Source organism: Carettochelys insculpta, chromosome 29 (genome assembly GCF_033958435.1).
Source record: "Carettochelys insculpta isolate YL-2023 chromosome 29, ASM3395843v1, whole genome shotgun sequence".
NCBI classification, from domain to species: domain Eukaryota; kingdom Metazoa; phylum Chordata; order Testudines; family Carettochelyidae; genus Carettochelys; species Carettochelys insculpta.
In genome coordinates, this window is record NC_134165.1 from 12,032,454 (window position 1) to 12,048,259 (window position 15,806).

The 15,806-nt window shown below is 65.6% G+C and overlaps 1 protein-coding gene across 1 annotated transcript; it reads left to right on the top strand.

Moving 5' to 3' along the window:
• Nucleotides 1–723: 723 nt before the first annotated feature.
• On the top strand, nucleotides 724–15,123 carry ITGB7 (integrin subunit beta 7). Its single transcript, XM_074979601.1, has 14 exons — nucleotides 724–797; nucleotides 7,138–7,339; nucleotides 7,706–7,876; nucleotides 8,596–8,837; nucleotides 9,494–9,652; nucleotides 10,476–10,571; nucleotides 10,662–10,751; nucleotides 11,229–11,369; nucleotides 12,091–12,287; nucleotides 12,467–12,684; nucleotides 12,759–12,975; nucleotides 13,659–13,867; nucleotides 14,028–14,188; nucleotides 14,551–15,123. Exons 3-14 carry the CDS (start codon nucleotides 7,774–7,776, stop codon nucleotides 14,614–14,616), a joined length of 1,899 nt encoding a protein of 632 aa, XP_074835702.1. The 5' UTR covers nucleotides 724–797; nucleotides 7,138–7,339; nucleotides 7,706–7,773; the 3' UTR covers nucleotides 14,617–15,123.
• The last annotated feature ends 683 nt before the right edge of the window (nucleotides 15,124–15,806 follow it).

The following is a 15,806-nucleotide window of genomic DNA, read 5'->3' on the forward strand; positions in this document are numbered from 1 at the left end:
CGGGCAGAGAGAGAAGGCGCCGGATGCAGGTGAGGAGTGAGGGGCTCACTGGGGGGAGCCGGGGGCCGGGGAGGGGACTTGGCTGGGGTCTGTCCAGGCCCCAAGGGGTGAGCCGCCCAGGAGCTGGGCAGGGGCTGGAATGCCACTGGCCTGGGCCCGTTGTGAGGTCCCATGGAGGGGCCGGAGGGAAGCCACTGGCTTATTGGAACCCCCCAGTGTCTGTGGGGGGCATCGCAGAGCCTGCCCACCCCTGCCCCATGCCCCTCACCCGCCCCGTAACTCTCGTCCACCCCGCTGCCCACCCCCACCCCCAGCCAAACATGCCTCCCCTGCCCCATAACTCTCACCTGCCCCCAGTGCCCACCCCACCCCCACCCACAGCCCTCATGCTGCCCCGCCCCCATGGCCCAGTCCAAACAGCCCTCACTCCTAGACAAGGCTTTTGCAGGGGCAGGACTGGTTCCGGAGCCATGGGGCGCTCACTAGTCAGCTGGGCAGCATTTGAACGTCTCCCGCCCAGCTGCCAGCTTACAGGGGCGGCTGGTGGGCGTTGTACAGTCTGGGGCCTGTGCGGTGCAGGGGGCCCGTGGGCCGGGGGGGGTCGGCACAGGGGTGGTGCAGCGGGGAGGGGGCTGCACAGTGAGGGGGTTGCGCGGTTGGGGGGCACAGGCTGCGCTGCACACGGTGGTGGGGTCACAGGGCCAGTTTCCCCCTTCCCTGCAGGCTCCTGCCGGCCCCAGGCCTCCTGCCGTGACTGCATCTGCTCCCATCCCAGCTGTGCTTGGTGTCAGGCGCTGGTAAGTGCCCGCGGGTGCAGCGGGGAGCCCAGAGCAGAGCATGTCCCCTCCCACGCCCCAGCCAGCCCCTCAGAGCCCTATGCCCACACCCCGGGCCCCATGCCCACGCCACTGACACTATGACCCCAGCACCTTTCCGTCCCGACACGCAGCCCCTGCCAGCGCAGCCCTGCCCAGCTCCGCCGGTGCCCCTCATTCCTCACCCGCAGCCCCCTGCCAGCCCAGCCCTGCCCAGCTCCGCCGGTGCCCCTCACTCCTCACCCGCAACCCCCTGCCAGCGCAGCCCTGCCCAGCTCCGCCGGTGCCCCTCAATCCTCACCCGCAGCCCCCTGCCAGCCCAGCCCTGCCCAGCTCCACCAGTGCCCCTCACTCCTCACCCGCAGCCCCCTGCCAGCGCAGCCCTGCCCAGCTCCACCGGTGCCCCTCACTCCTCACCCGCAGCCCCCTGCCAGCCCAGCCCTGCCCAGCTCCACCGGTGCCCCTCACTCCTCACCCGCAACCCCCTGCCAGCGCAGCCCTGCCCAGCTCCACCGGTGCCCCTCACTCCTCACCCGCAGCCCCCTGCCAGCCCAGCCCTGCCCAGCTCCGCCAGTGCCCCTCACTCCTCACCCGCAGCCCCCTGCCAGCGCAGCCCTGCCCAGCTCCGCCGGTGCCCGTCACTCCTCACCCGCAGCCCCCTGCCAGCCCAGCCCTGCCCAGCTCCGCCAGTGCCCCTCACTCCTCACCCGCAGCCCCCTGCCAGCGCAGCCCTGCCCAGCTCCGCCAGTGCCCCTCACTCCTCACCCGCAGCCCCCTGCCAGCCCAGCCCTGCCCAGCTCCACCAGTGCCCCTCAATCCTCACCTGCAGCCCCCTGCCAGCCCAGCCCTGCCCAGCTCCACCAGTGCCCCTCACTCCTCACCCGCAGCCCCCTGCCAGCGCAGCCCTGCCCAGCTCCGCCGGTGCCCGTCACTCCTCACCCGCAGCCCCCTGCCAGCGCAGCCCTGCCCAGCTCCGCCGGTGCCCGTCACTCCTCACCCGCAGCCCCCTGCCAGCCCAGCCCTGCCCAGCTCCACCAGTGCCCCTCACTCCTCACCTGCAGCCCCCTGCCAGCCCAGCCCTGCCCAGCTCCGCCGGTGCCCCTCACTCCTCACCCGCAGCCCCCTGCTATCTGAGACCTGAGAGCCTCCCAAACTGGGCAACCAGCTCTGCCCATGCCCCTTAGCAGCGCTGTCTCACAGAGGTGACTCTCATCCCAGCCATGGCCTGTGATTCACCCTTGGCCTTTCTCTGCTCTTCCTCTCACTTCTCACGCACTTAGTATTTGTGAAAGTAACCAACTGAGTCAGACAGACACAGCGCCCCCACGTCCCCGCCGCCCAGCTCCGCCGGGGCCCCTTACTCCCCACCCGCAGCCCCTGCCGGCCCAGCTCTGGGCTCCTGGCCAGCTGCTGGGGCCCCTGCCCCCCAGCTCTGCCAGTGCCCATCACTCCCGTCCCACAGCCCCCTGCCTCCCAGTTCTGCCGGTGCCCCTCACTTGCAGCCCACAGGCCCTTTCTTTGTCTGGAGCAGGCAGGGTTGTATCTAGTCCTGGAGAATCACCAGAATCACAGAATCACAGGGCTGGAAGGGACCTCAGGAGGTCGTCTAGTCCAGCCCCCTGCTTCAAGCAGGAACAATCCACTAAGTCATCCCAGCCAGGACCTTGTCCAGCCGGGACTTAAAAACCTCAAGGGATGGAGATTCCACCCCTCTCTAGATCATAGATCACTAGAATGGGAAGGGACCTCCAGAGGTCATCGAGTCCAGCCCTCTGCCCTCGCAGCAGGACCAGGTGTGATGGGGTTCAGGGGTCCCCATGCACTGCACCCCATCTGCCAGCAGGAGTGACTCTCACTCAGCAGGTAGAACAGGAAGTTTATTAGGTGACAGAGGCCCAGTTTCTTACAGAAGAGTCAGTGCAGCAGTCAGAGACAGTCATTCCAACCCATCCTGGGGAGAGGAGCCTGAGGGGTGCCCCTCTGGGATGTAGCTTCCCCCGTCGCCAGGCTGGCTGCCTTCCAGCTCCCTCTTCCCTCCAGCTTCCAGCTGCGCCCCAGAAGCAAACCCAGCTCGGCCCCTCCCTCCTCTTTGTTCAGGGCAGAGGTGTTACCTGCCAGCCTAGGTTATAGCCCCAGGGTCATCCTTAGCTGCTGAGAGCTGCTCTGCTTATCTCTCACATCCAGCCTGAGTCTCACACATGCACTCCCCCCACTCCATCACACCAGGCACCATCTAGGCCATCCCCGACAGGTGTCTGTCTAACCTGCTCTTAAATATGTCCAGTGCTGGAGGTCGCACAGCCTCCCCAGCCTGCTTAGCCCAGTGCTTACCCGCACTGACAGGTAGGAAGTTTTTTCTAATGTCCAACCTAAACCTCCCTTGCTGCAGTTTAAGCCCATTGCCCCTTGTCCTCTCCTCAGAGGCCCCGGAGGGAGAACCATGATTCCCCCAGTGTCTAGGGCCAGACCAGCTGCGCCCTGGCCGTGAAATAGGCCCTCCCCTATGAAATCAGACATCTTCTCCCTGGAAGCGCCTGGCCCATCAAAGGGGCTTCCCAGCTCCGACAGCAGTTCAGGGACCCGACTTGCCCATCTCCGGCCGAGCTGCTGGGGGAGAGGAGAGACCAGCCAGATCCCCCTCCGGGTACCTCCCCCATTGCCAGACGCCGTCTGGGCCTGGCAGCAGCTTTAGAGCCCTGCAGCTGCCTGTGGGGCGGGGGGCAGCTCTGGCTGCAGCCACGCAGAGAGCGAGTGAGCGTCCCTCCCCTGGACTGACGGCGGGGGGCTCCTGGCTGGGCCGCTCCCCATGGCAGGGGGGAGATCAGACCCAGCCCTGCCACTGGGAACCTCCTGTGGCTGCTGCCTTGGGAGTCCAGCTCAGCAGGCAGCACCGAAGTGAGGGTGGGAAGCACACGACCCCACCACCTGCTGGGGGTCAGAGCCCCACGCTTGCAATACTGGGACATTTCAGCTGAAAACCAGAAATGTCCCCCCCGTCAAACCCTGGGGCTGTGAAATTGACCCTAATGGGCTGTGAATTTCATGCCCACCCCCCACGCCCCTCTTGCTGCCCCAGACCCACGCAGCCAGCAACGAACCTGCCGTGCCCAGCTGCCCCGCTCCAGGTGCACCGTGGCCCAGCGGGCGGAACTCCTCTGCGGTGCGTTATCCCAGCTGGGGAGGGGCGGGGAGGTCCCAGCTGGCAGGTGACAGCAGCTCACCACATCCTGCCAGCCAGCAAGGCAGGAAGCCGGGGGGGATCTCTGAGCTGAGAGGGGGTCGTGTAACTTAACGGCGCTGCATCCAACTCGCCTTCCGGCCGAGGGGCACGAGAGCCGGCCCGGGCGAGTGTGTACGGAGGGAGGGGGAGGGAAACTGAGTCTCAGTGCAGGCAGCAGTTCAGACCCCAAAGTGAGTCAGTGACAGAACTGGGAAGAGGCCCCAGGTGTCCTGCCTCCCAGCCCCCACTTCCCTCCCTGAGCGGGGCCTAGAACCCAGGCATCCAGCCTCCCGGCCCTGCTGTGCCTGTTCCGCATGGCTCTGCCCTTGCTTGCCTGGTGCTGGGCAGATGTGGCCCCTGGGGCATGGGCCTCTTCTCACAGACACGCTAGGGTCCCTCTGGCACAGACCCTAGCAGGACCCAGCCACCAGGCCAAGCAGACCCAGCCCTCCCCACCCCCAGCCTAGGCCACACGGAGGAGCTGTGATGACGGGAAGGGGGACTCCCCTGGCAGTTCTGGATGTCTCCGGCCTTGCAGGGGGCAGCCCTTGGTGCAGAATTAGGCTCTCATTTGCCGGTGTGGAGGGGGACAGCGTGGAACCCCACTGGCCTCTCTGTGGATGTGGGGGGTAGAACTGGACCCCAGCCCCCCCACAGCCACACCCATGCAGCTGGGCCTGGTACTGGTGCTGCTTCCTAGTGAGATGGGGTGCAACAGACAGTGCAACAGAAAGGATAAAAGCCCTACTACCGGTGCTGGCCAGGGGACTGCCCCACCGCTCAGGAGGCCAAGGATTGTGCCTATGGGAGCAGAGGGACGGGGGAGGAGGGCCAGCTGTCCCTCTGGCAGTCCGGGCAAACGTCTGGGGGGGACAATGGTGAAAGCCCCACCCTCCCCTGATGGCTGCTTATGCTGTGGTTTGTCACCTTACAGCAACAGGAAACCATCAGTGAGAAACAGACAAAGAAATGCGTCCAGCAGCTCCTCTCGCATGTACTGGGGCGGTGGGGGGCCCAGCAGGCTGGGCAGAGGAGTCCCTCCCCACGTCATCCACCGGGGCTTGAAATCAGAGAATCACAGAATCCCAGGGCTGGAAGGGACCTCAGGAGGTATTGAGTCCAGCCCCCTGCCCAGAGCAGGACCAACCCCAACTCAATCATCCCAGCCAGGACCTTGTCAAGCCGGGATGTAACAAACCTCTAGGGATGGAGATTCCACCACCTTTCTAGGCAACGCATTCCAGGGCTTCACCACCCTCCTGGGGAAATAGCTTTTCCTAATATCCAACCTAGACCTCTCCCTCTTCAACTTCAGACCATGGCTCCTTGTTCTGCCATCTGACACCACTGAGAACAGCCTCTCTCCATTCTCTTTAGAGCCCCCCCTTCAGGAAGTTGGAGGCTGCTGTCAAATGGCCCCTCACTCTTCTCTTCTGCAAACTAAATGGGGCCGAATCCCTCAGCATCTCCTTGTAAGTCATGTGCTCCAGCCCCCTGATCGTTTTGGTTGCTGTCCGCTGAACCTGCTCCAATGCATCCACATCCTCTACTCTGCGCTCTACTCTGCGCTGGTTAGGCCTCAGCTGGAGTATTGTGTCCAGTTCTGGGCACCGCAGTTCAAGAAAGATGTGGAGAAATTAGAGAGGGTCCAGAGAAGAGCGACAAGAATGATTAAAGGGCTAGAGAATGTGACCTATGAAGAAAGGCTGAAAGAATTGGGCTTGTTTAGTTTGGAAAAGAGAAGATTGAGGGGTGACATGATAGCGGTTTTCAGGTATCTAAAAGGGTGTCGTAAGGAGGAGGGAGCAATCTTGTTCTTTTTGGCCTCTGAGGATAGAACAAGAGGCAATGGGCTTAAACTGCAGCAAGGAAGGTTTAGGTTGAACATTAGGAAAAAGTTCCTAACTGTCAGGGTGGTCAAACAGTGGAATAAATTGCCAAGAGAGGTTGTGGAATCTCCATCGCTGGAGATATTTAAGAACAGGTTAGATAGATGTCTATCAGGGATGGTTTAGACAGTACTTGGTCCTGCCATTGGGGCAGGGGGCTGGACTCGATGGCTTCTTGAGGTCCCTTCCAGTCCTAGTGTTCTGTGATCCTTTCTATACCGGGGGGGCCCATAACTGGACACAATACTCTAGATGTGGCCTCACCAGAGCGGAGTAGAGGGGAATATCCACTTCTCTAGATCTGCTGGAAATGCTTCTCCTAATGCACCCCAATATGCCATTAGCTTTCCTGGCTACAAGGGCCCACTGCTGGCTCATATCCAGCCTCTCACTCGCTGTGATCCCCAGGTCCTTTTCTGCTGCACTGCTACCTAGCCAGTTGGTCTTCAGCCTGTTACAGTGCTCGGTATCCTTCCCTCCCAAGGGCAGGACTCTGCACTTCTTGTTGAACCTCATCAGCTTTCTTTTGGGTAGCCAGGTCACTCTGGATCCCATCTCTACTTTCCAGTGTGTCTACCTGATCCCCTAGCTCACAGTCATCTGCACATTGGCTGAGGGTGCAGTCCATCCCCTCTTCCAAGTCATTAACAAAGCTGTTGAACAGTACTGACCTTAGAACCCATTCTTGGGGCCCTCCACTTGAAACCAACCACCAAACAGACACTGAGTCATTGACCACTACCCCTTGGGCCTGGCCATCAAGCCAGCTTTCTATCCATCTTACAGTCCATGGGTCCAATCCATTCTTCCTTAACTTATGGGCAAGAAGGTTGTGGGAGGCGGGATCAAAAGCTTTGCTGAAGTCAAGGTATATCATGTCCATTGGCTTCCCCATGGCCATGGAGCCTGTTACCTCGTCATAGAAGCTGATCAGCTTGGCCAGGCAGGCCTTGCCCTGGGTGAATTCATGTTGACTGCTCATGATCACTTTCCCCTCTTCCAGAATGGATCCCTTGCAGATCACCTCCATGGTTTTTCCAGAGTGCCCCTTCTGGGGGGGTGGGGGAAAGGGGCATGTGGGTGCCCCCGGGCTCCAGAGGGAGCTCTGGGTGGTGTCCGCCAGTGGGGGTGGGGAGAGCTCTGGGGAGCAGCGTATTGGGGAAAGGGACAAGGGGCCCAGGCTTGTGGGCTGACCCCCTCCACCCTCCCCCAGAACTTCACTCTGGCGGGCCAGCTGGATGCCACGCGGTGCGCCACGCGGGAGGAGCTGGCCCGTCGCGGCTGCGCCCTGGGGGAGGTGGTTCAGCCACAGGGCCACCTCCAGGTCCAGGACGACGTGCCCCTGAGCGACAGCGCCGAGCAGGAGACCGTGACCCAGCTGGCCCCCCAGAGGGTTACCCTGCAGCTCCGACCCGGTGGGTCCCAGTGGGGCTGAGACTGGCAGCGGGAGGTGGTGGCTGGAGCCGGGCCCTGGGCCAGGCTTGGGGTTAGCACGGAGCTGGCTGGTTAGCTGGGAGGTAAGTAGGCTGGGCAGGTGTGTGCATGGGGCTGGAGGCTACAGGCTGGATGGAGAGTGATGGATGGATACTAGTGTCAGGGGGTTGGAGAGGTGGGGTCACCAAGGAGGGGGCTGGGTAGTTATGGGGGGGGGTGGCATGTTGGGGAGGGCTGTGAGGTCATGGATGGAGGAATGGGGGGATGGGCAGGGGAACGGGGTCTCCCCGCAAGACCCAGCCCTGTGGCAGGTTCCCCTGCTGAGTCGGGTCCTTGGCTGCCCCCAGGAGAGCAGAGAAACTTCTCGGTGCGGTTCAAGCGGGCCGAGGGCTACCCCGTGGACCTCTACTACCTGATGGACCTGTCCTACTCCATGAAGGACGACCTGGAGAACGTCAAGAAGCTCGGCAGTGACCTGCTGGCCACGCTCAGGAACATCACCAAGTCTGTGAAGATTGGTATGGGGCCCCCCCCTCCAGGGCGATGCCCCACCCCCGCTGTCCTCAGACTCCATTCCCACCCCCCCATGGGGCGATGCCCCAACCCTGCTCTCCTCAGACTCCATCCCCACCCCCCCATGGGGCGATGCCCCACCCCCGCTGTCCTCAGACTCCATCCCCACCCCCCCATGGGGCGATGCCCCACCCCCGCTGTCCTCAGACTCCATCCCCACCCCCCCATTGGGCGATGCCCCAACCCTGCTCTCCTCAGACTCCACCCCCACCCCCCCATGGGGCGATGCCCCCCACCTGCTGCTCTCTGCAGGCTCCACACCTGTCCTCACCCTTTGCTCCCCCATGGAGCGTGGATGGAGCCATGGTGTGTGCAGTCTGGCCCCACAGCCAGTGCCCCTATGAGCTGGCGGGCAGCAATGGGCAGAGGGCACAGGGTAGGGCTGGTGGTTAGAGCACAGGGCTGGGAGCCAGGACTCCTGGGTTCCCTCCCGGCTCTGGGAGGGCAGTGAGGATTGCTGGTTAGAGCGGGGGGGGGGCTGGGAGCCAGGACTCCTGGATTCTCTCCTGGCTCTGGGAGGGCAGTGAGGACTGGTGGTTAGAGCGGGGGGGGTGCTGGGAGCCAGGACTCCTGGGTTCCATACCTTACCCTGGGAGGGGAGGGGGATGAGGGCAGCGGTGGGGCGGGGGGTGCTGGAGCCCAGCTCTGCCTCTGCCCCCCTCAGGCTTCGGCTCCTTCGTGGACAAGACCGTCCTGCCCTACGTCAGCACGGTGCCGGCCAAGCTGCGGAACCCCTGCCCCCAGCGCCACGAGCAGTGCGACTCGCCCGTCAGCTTCCGCCACGTGCTGCCGCTCACCGACAACGCCAGCGAGTTCGAGAGCCGTGTGAGCCGGCAGCGCATCTCGGGCAACCTGGACGCGCCCGAGGGCGGCTTTGACGCCATCATGCAGGTGGCCGTGTGCGAGGTGAGCTGTGGGGGGGGGGCTGGCTCTGGGGCGTTCCCTGATGTGTCACTCGCATGGCCGTGCGAGCGCATGTGTGCGAATGGGTGTGCACCTCAATGTGGGGGGGGTGCAAATAGGTGTGGACCTGCACTTTGCTGCCAGGATGCGAGAGTCGCGGGAGGTGTGCATTCAGGCCAGGCTGTGTGTGCAAGAAGAGGCACCAGGATGCTAGTGCCAGGCTGTGCGTGCGCATGGGGGTGTGTGTGAGAGTGATTGGCTCTGTGTGTGTGTGCACACATCCGTCTTCCAAGTGTACGACAGTGCACATGGGGGGATGCATAGCCAGGGGTGTGTGTGTGTGTGTGTGTGAGCACTGGTGTGTGATTGGCTCTGTGTGTGGATGTGCGCACACTCGGGCGTGGTCATGCACAGGGGGATGTATGCACTGGTTATGCGAGCACAAGGGTGTGTGTGCACGTCAGGGCGTGTGCCTAGCTGGAGGGTTGCACACTCACACGTGTGTGTGCACATGGGTGTGGAAGTGTGCATTGCTGGGGGGGCACACAAGTTCACGCGTGTGCCCAGGGGTCTGTGTGTAGCCCCAGGGGGTGTGACTGGGTGTGCAGGCTGGAGGCACCGGGGGGGGGGGGTACCTGCTCACCCCCCTGCACCCCTAGGACCGGATTGGCTGGCGGAATGTGACGCGCCTGCTGGTTTTCACGTCAGACGACGTCTTCCACACGGCGGGAGACGGCAAACTGGGCGGCATCTACCTCCCCAACGACAACCGGTGCCACCTCGACGCCAACGGCCTCTACAGCAAAAGCCACCTCTACGTAGGTCTGCCCCCGCCCTGCAAGGGGGGTCCCCCAGCCCTTCGCAGACCCCGCCCCCCCCACCCCGACGCCGGTTCCAGCTGCGGGGTGCACATCAGCCCGGCCTAGCCCAGCACAGCCATTCGTAACGCTGCTGGGCAAGAGCTGTGTCCGTCTGTCTGTCCGAGCAAGGGTCTTCCTGTGCCCCCTGTGCTGTGCCAGCCCCCCACGGAGCCCCACCACCATGCTGTGCCAGCCCCAGCCCCAGCCAGCACTGGGCCAGCCCAGCCCCCCACGGAGCACCCCCTCCAAACCGTGCCAGCCGCAGCCCCAGCCCTTCCCCAGCAAGCACTGAGCCAGCCCAGCCCCCCACGGACCCCCCCCCCCCCCCCGTACCGTGCCAGCCCCAGCCCCAGCCAGCACTGAGCCAGTCCAGCCCCTCATGGACCCCCACCCCATACCATGCCAGCCCCAGTCCCAGCCCCAGCCAGCACAGGCCCGGCCCAGCCCCCCACAGAGACCACCCCCCTCTGTACCGTGCCAGCCCCAGCCCATCCCCAGCCAGCATGGGCGCGGCTCAGCCCCCCACGGAGCCGCAGTGTCAGCCCCAGTCTGTCATCCCTGGGGGCAGCTGCCCCTCTTCGGAAAGCCGGGTGTAACCTTTGCCCTTCTTCAGTTCGCTGGGCCCTGCCCTGGCTGCCATCGCTCGGGGTGCGTGACGGGGGGGTGTGGTATCTGCGAGGGCCCCCGGTTCCATCCTCGGCACTGGGGGGGGAGGGGCCAGAGCCCAGACTCCTGGGTTCGCCCCTGCGCGGTGACAGGTGGGCCCCACCACTCGTTGCAGGATTACCCCTCGGTGGGGCACCTGGCCCAGGTGCTTTCAGCTGCCAACATCCAGCCCATCTTTGCCGTCACCAGCACCACGCTGGCCGCGTACCAGGTGAGCGCAGGGGCTGGGGCAGAGCCGGGGTGTGTGTGTGTGTGGGGGGAGTCACGCACGCACCCAGCATGTCCCCCCCCCCCCCCGCAGGAGCTGAGCCGCCTGATCCCCAAGTCAGTGGTGGGGGAGCTGAAGGAGGATTCCAGCAACGTGGTGCAGCTCATCTCGGATGCCTACAACGTGAGGGGGGGGCCTGTGAGGGGGGCCTGTGAAGGGGGGTTGTGGGGGGGGCGTAATGGGGGCTGTAAAGGGGGGGATGTGATGGGGGCTGTGGCGGTACTGTGAGGGGGTTGGGGGGGGTTGTGATGGAGGCTGTGGAGGGGTTGTGGGGGGGTGTAATGGGGGCTGTGGGGGGTTGGGATGGGGCTGTAAGGGCGGGGCTGAGGGTTTTGAGGGATCCTTGCAGTATCCCCCCAGCCTGCCCCCTACAGGGCCCTCCCTCATGCATGGCTTCCTCGGCATTTATGGAGGGGCTGGGGGGTGTTGCCTAGTGGTCAGAGCAGGGCAGCGCCAGGGAGGCTGTGGGGCTTGCTGGGCTGGCTGGGAGGTAGGAGTGGGTGAGTGGACACTGGAGCGGCGGGGGCCGAGTGGAGGAAGGCCCCCGCCCCCCTCGGCCCCGAGGCTCCTGGCCGGCTCCCCATGCCCCTCTCCCCCCAGAGCCTGTCGTCCACGGTGAACCTGGAGCACTCGCAGCTGCCGCCGGGCGTGAGCGTGGCCTACGAGCCGCACTGCGGGGATGCCGTCCGCGCCCCTGGGGGCCAGGGGGGGGTTTGCTCCGGTGTCCACATCAACCAGCTGGTGAGCCCCCCTGCACCACCCCACACCGGGGCCCTGGCTGAGCTGCCCCCGCTGCCTGGGCCAGGGAGGGCGGAACACGTGGGGGGGTGGGAAGGGGCAGGCCGGCTCGTTAGGGGCTGGGGAGCCCGGGAGGGGAGGGGCAGTTTAGTGAGGGGGGAGGCACCATGAGGGGAGGGGGAAGGCTGTTCTGTTGGGGGAAGGGGGCAGGGGAACATGGTGAGGGGAGGGGGTATGGTTTAGTGAGGGCAGGGGGCAGTTTAACTGGGGGAGGGGGCTGGGGAGCCCAGTGAGGGGAGGGGTTGTCTCTGTGAGGGGAGGGTCTGGGAGCAGTGAGGGGAGGAGTTGGTTTAGTGGGGGAGGGGACTGTGTAGCTTAATGAGGGGAGGGGTCGTCTCTGTGAGGGGAAGGGCTGGGAGCTGTGAGGGGAGGGGGAGGTTTAGTTGGGGGGAGGGGCTGGGGAACCGGCGAGGGGAGGGGGCAGTTTAGTTGCAGGAGGGGGCTAGGGGCAGTGAGGGGAGGGAGCAGTTTGACGGGGGGCGGGGCTTGGGAGCAGTGAGGGGAGGGAGCGTCTGTGAGGGCAGGGGCTGGGGCAGTGAGGGGAGGGGCGGTTTAGCAGGGGGAGGGGCTGGGGAGCCCGGCGAGGGGAAGGAGGGGCCGTCTCTGTGGGGCCAGGTCTGCCCCTGGCTCAGCGCCCCCCTAGCACAGGCCGGTCCCCCCGCAGGTGTCGTTCACGGTGACGGTGAAGGCTGAGGCCTGCCTGGAGGGGTCGCACGACTTCACGCTGCGGGTGCTGGGCTTCACCGAGGTGGTGCGCGTGGAGCTGCAGACGCTGTGCGAGTGCCCCTGCAGCCGCACCCCCCAGCCCCACTCCCCCCACTGCAGCGGGGGCCACGGCAACCTCACCTGTGGGGCCTGCAGGTACGGCCCTGCCGGGGACGGGCAGCGGGGAGGGGCGGAACTGCAGCGCATGGGGCCGCCCCAGCTGGGAGCAGCTCAGGAGGGGCGGCTGGGCACACGGGGGGTGGGGCTGCGGGCAGCTTGGCCCATGGCTGGGAGGAGGGCCCAAAGCCCCCCGCCTAACCCGCCGCCCCCTGCAGCTGCAGCCCTGGCCGCGTGGGCCGGCAGTGCGAGTGCGAGCTGGCCGAGACCACGGACCTGGCGGCCAGCTGCCGGGGCCAGAACGGCACAGGCCCCGTGTGCAGCGGGAAGGGGCAGTGCGTGTGCGGGCAGTGCCAGTGCAACAGCAACGTGCAAGGGCAGCACTGCGAGTGTGACAACGGCAGCTGCGAGCGGCACGACGGGCGGCTCTGCGGAGGTGAGAGCTGGGCCGGGAGAGGGGTGCGGGAGGGAAGCGCCTCCCCAGGCTGACGCTGCTGTGTCCCCCCCCAGGCCGGGGTCGGTGCCAGTGCGGGCATTGCCAGTGCGAGCCGGGTTACACGGGCAGCGCGTGCGAGTGCAGCCTGGACACCAGCGCGTGCGAGCAGGACGGCGTGATCTGCAGCAGGCACGGGCAGTGCCTCTGCAACAAGTGCCAGTGTGAGCCGGGCTACTTCGACAGCCTCTGCAGCCGCTGCCCGGGCTGCCGGACGCCATGCGAGGAGCACCGGTGAGCGAGGGGCATGGGGTGCACCCGCCCAGGGTCAGGGGGCGCCAGAGCCAAGCCCCGGCCATCCCAAGAGCCCTGGGGAGCAGCCTGTGTTATGGCTCCACAGCGGAGTCACTACCCCAACGCGCTGGTGCAGTCGTGCGTCGCCCCTAAGCAGCACTTACGCCGAAATAGCGCGTCCACACACAGAGCCTAATTCGGATCAGCGCCCCTGGGAGTGCTGCGCCCAGCAGCTCTGAGCCCAGCTACCACGGCGACACAGCAGCGCGAGGTCGGAGTAAACTAGTCCAGGCCAGCGGATGTCGACACAGCCCCCAGGCCCTGGCGCCGCGGCCCCTCTGCTGCGCCGGCCTCGGCGCTCTCCCTCGCACGACGAGGTTCAGTGCCGCACGCCGGCGGGCGCAGCATGGAGACGCTTGCGGCCTGGCGACGGGTCGTTTGCAGTAACGTTGCTGTGCGGACGCCTCCCGGCGGTGCCGAGGCCAGGGCAGAGGGGCGGGCTGGCAGGGGACGGGTCCAAGATGGCAGATGGGATGGCAGGTGCTGCAGCTCAGGAGCGCATGGGGCGGAGGGGGGACAGCCCGTGGGTGGGGCCAGATTGGGGCACTGGATGGGGGCCGTGCGGGCAGGAGCGACCCCGGAGGGGCCAGCTGACGGCAGCCCCGTCTCTGGGCGCCCCACAGGGACTGCGCAGACTGCCAGGCCTTCGGGACGGGCCTGCTGAGCCACAACTGTAGTGCCGTGTGCAACCACACGGTAGTGACGGTGCAGCCGGCCCCCGCCGTGGACGAGCGGTGGTGCAAGGAGAAGCTGGAGGATGGGCGGCTCCTGATCTTCCTGATCGACGGCCAGGAGGGGGCCGTGGTCGTGCTGAGGGTGAAGGACAAGGATGGTGAGTGCGGGGGGTTGGGGGGGCGGGGGGGAGGGCGTTACCGCTGTTGCGGTTCTCTCTGGACCTCTGAGCCGAGCCCTAGGGGCCGGGGGGGGGGGGGCGCCGCTCGGTTTGCTGGGGGGGTTTCCCGCAGGCCTGAGCGCTTCCTCCCCTCCCACAGCCGTCATCGACCAGACCTCCATGATCGTGCTGGGCTTGGTCCTGGGCATCGTGCTCATCGGGCTGATGGTCATCGTTGCTTACCGCATCTCCGTGGAGCTCCTGGACCGGCGGGAGTACGCGCGCTTCGAGAAGGAGCGGGAGCGGGCCAAGGGGAATGAGGTCAGCCCCCGCCCAGCCCCCGTCCCTCCCCCTGCCTGGCCTAGTCAGCCCTTGGCCCCGGAGCCGGCAAGCTCCCTCCTCCAGGCTGAACTGGACAGGTTCCCAGCCTGGAAGGCTCCCCCCCAGCCCCAGGAGCTGCAGCCCTGTGCTATGTCCACAGCGGGTCAGGAAGTGCCAACCCGCAGCCCAGCACCCTCTGAGCCCATGCCGCTCTCATCCCCGGGCCAGGAGCCAGCTCAGCAGCCCCAGGGGCAGAGCAGGGCAGCCGCTTGCCCCAGGTCTGCAAGAACATTGCCCAAGCCCCCCGAGACCCAGCGCAGCCGCCGCTTGCCCTTTGACGCCAGCAACCTCTCCCCTCGCAGGTCAACAACCCACTGTACCAGAGCGCCACCACCACGGTCGTCAACCCCACGTACTTCAAGGACTGAGCCCAGCAGCGCAGGCCCCGGCTGCCACCCTGGCCCTGGCAGCCCCCAAGCTCGGCTGAAAGCCACCACATATTGGGCTGGGCTGCTCCTGGACGGGAAGGAGCAGGTGGCGGCCCGGCTGCTTGGAGAGACCCCACACACCTCGCTACCAGGGGCTCCCGGGGACGGGCACGATCGAGCTGCCAGCTGGGTGTCCCCACTTGGGAGGAGCAGGTTGCAGTTCTAGCTCAGCCCTGCAGGCTTCCTGCTTTAATAGCCACCCAACCTCCGCACAGCACGATCCCCAGCTCCCTGCAGTCAGTGACCCCGGCACTGAGCATGAGCTGCTGATCCCCACGGGAGAGCCCTGAGCCAGCGCCCAGCAGGAAGGGCCGGGGTGCCCAGCACCAAGGCCCTGCTTCTGAGGGGGGGGCCTCTGGGACACAGCATGACCAAGGCCCTGCTTTTGGGGGGGCCTCTGGTACAGAGCAGCCTTGTTCCAAGACACGACCGAGGGCAGAGCGGAGCCAGGGGCAACGCGGCACAGCCTCCCGGCTAGTTACGGACACGGGGCGGCGGGGTGTGGGGGAATCACAGCTGGGCGCTTCAGCCCCAGCAGAGAAGCAGTTAACCTGTGGAGCCGCTCCCCAGATGCCAGCAGGTCTGAGCCCCCGATATGCTCAAAGCATCCCTCACCCTGCAGCCCCACCGGAAAGGTGCTGCTCCGGGGGGGGGGGGGGGGGGGGGCAAAAAAAAAAACCCCCCCCCCCCCCCCCCCCCCCCCCCCCGCTTTGGTGGGTGAACACAGGGAGGAATAAAGCGCTCCGGCAGCAGCTGTGCCGTGTCTGGGTCTGCGCTGATGGACAGGGTCTTTCCAAACAGCGGGGGGGGCCAGGCAGCCGTAAGGAAGGGGCCAAAATACAGCTGGGCCGGGGTTGCCAGGATGCATTTGGCCCAGGCAGGCAACGGGGTCCAGCTGCTCCTTCCTCCAGGTCTAACTGGAAACCGTTTATTTGTGGGGGGGGAGCCCAATGCCGCCCCATAGAAGGGCATTTGGAAACGACTTGGGATGTTTACTGCCTCCCCCTCCACACTGCGTGGTCCCACAGAGGCCATGCTCACGCCCTTACAGCCCATGGAACAAGGCACCCAGCTCCTCTCTCCTCCGGCCCCTCTCAGTGGAAGCCTGAGGCTACTCAATGGCAACTACC

Bases quoted from the DNA above. Each gene is read 5' to 3' on its own strand.
- ITGB7 (XM_074979601.1), top strand. From the start codon at position 7,774: ATGGACCTGTCCTACTCCATGAAGGACGACCTGGAGAACGTCAAGAAG. The intron at 10,752-11,228 runs GTGAGGGGGGGG...CTCTCCCCCCAG, and splicing joins TCATCTCGGATGCCTACAAC to AGCCTGTCGTCCACGGTGAA. The intron at 11,370-12,090 runs GTGAGCCCCCCT...GTCCCCCCGCAG, and splicing joins GTGTCCACATCAACCAGCTG to GTGTCGTTCACGGTGACGGT.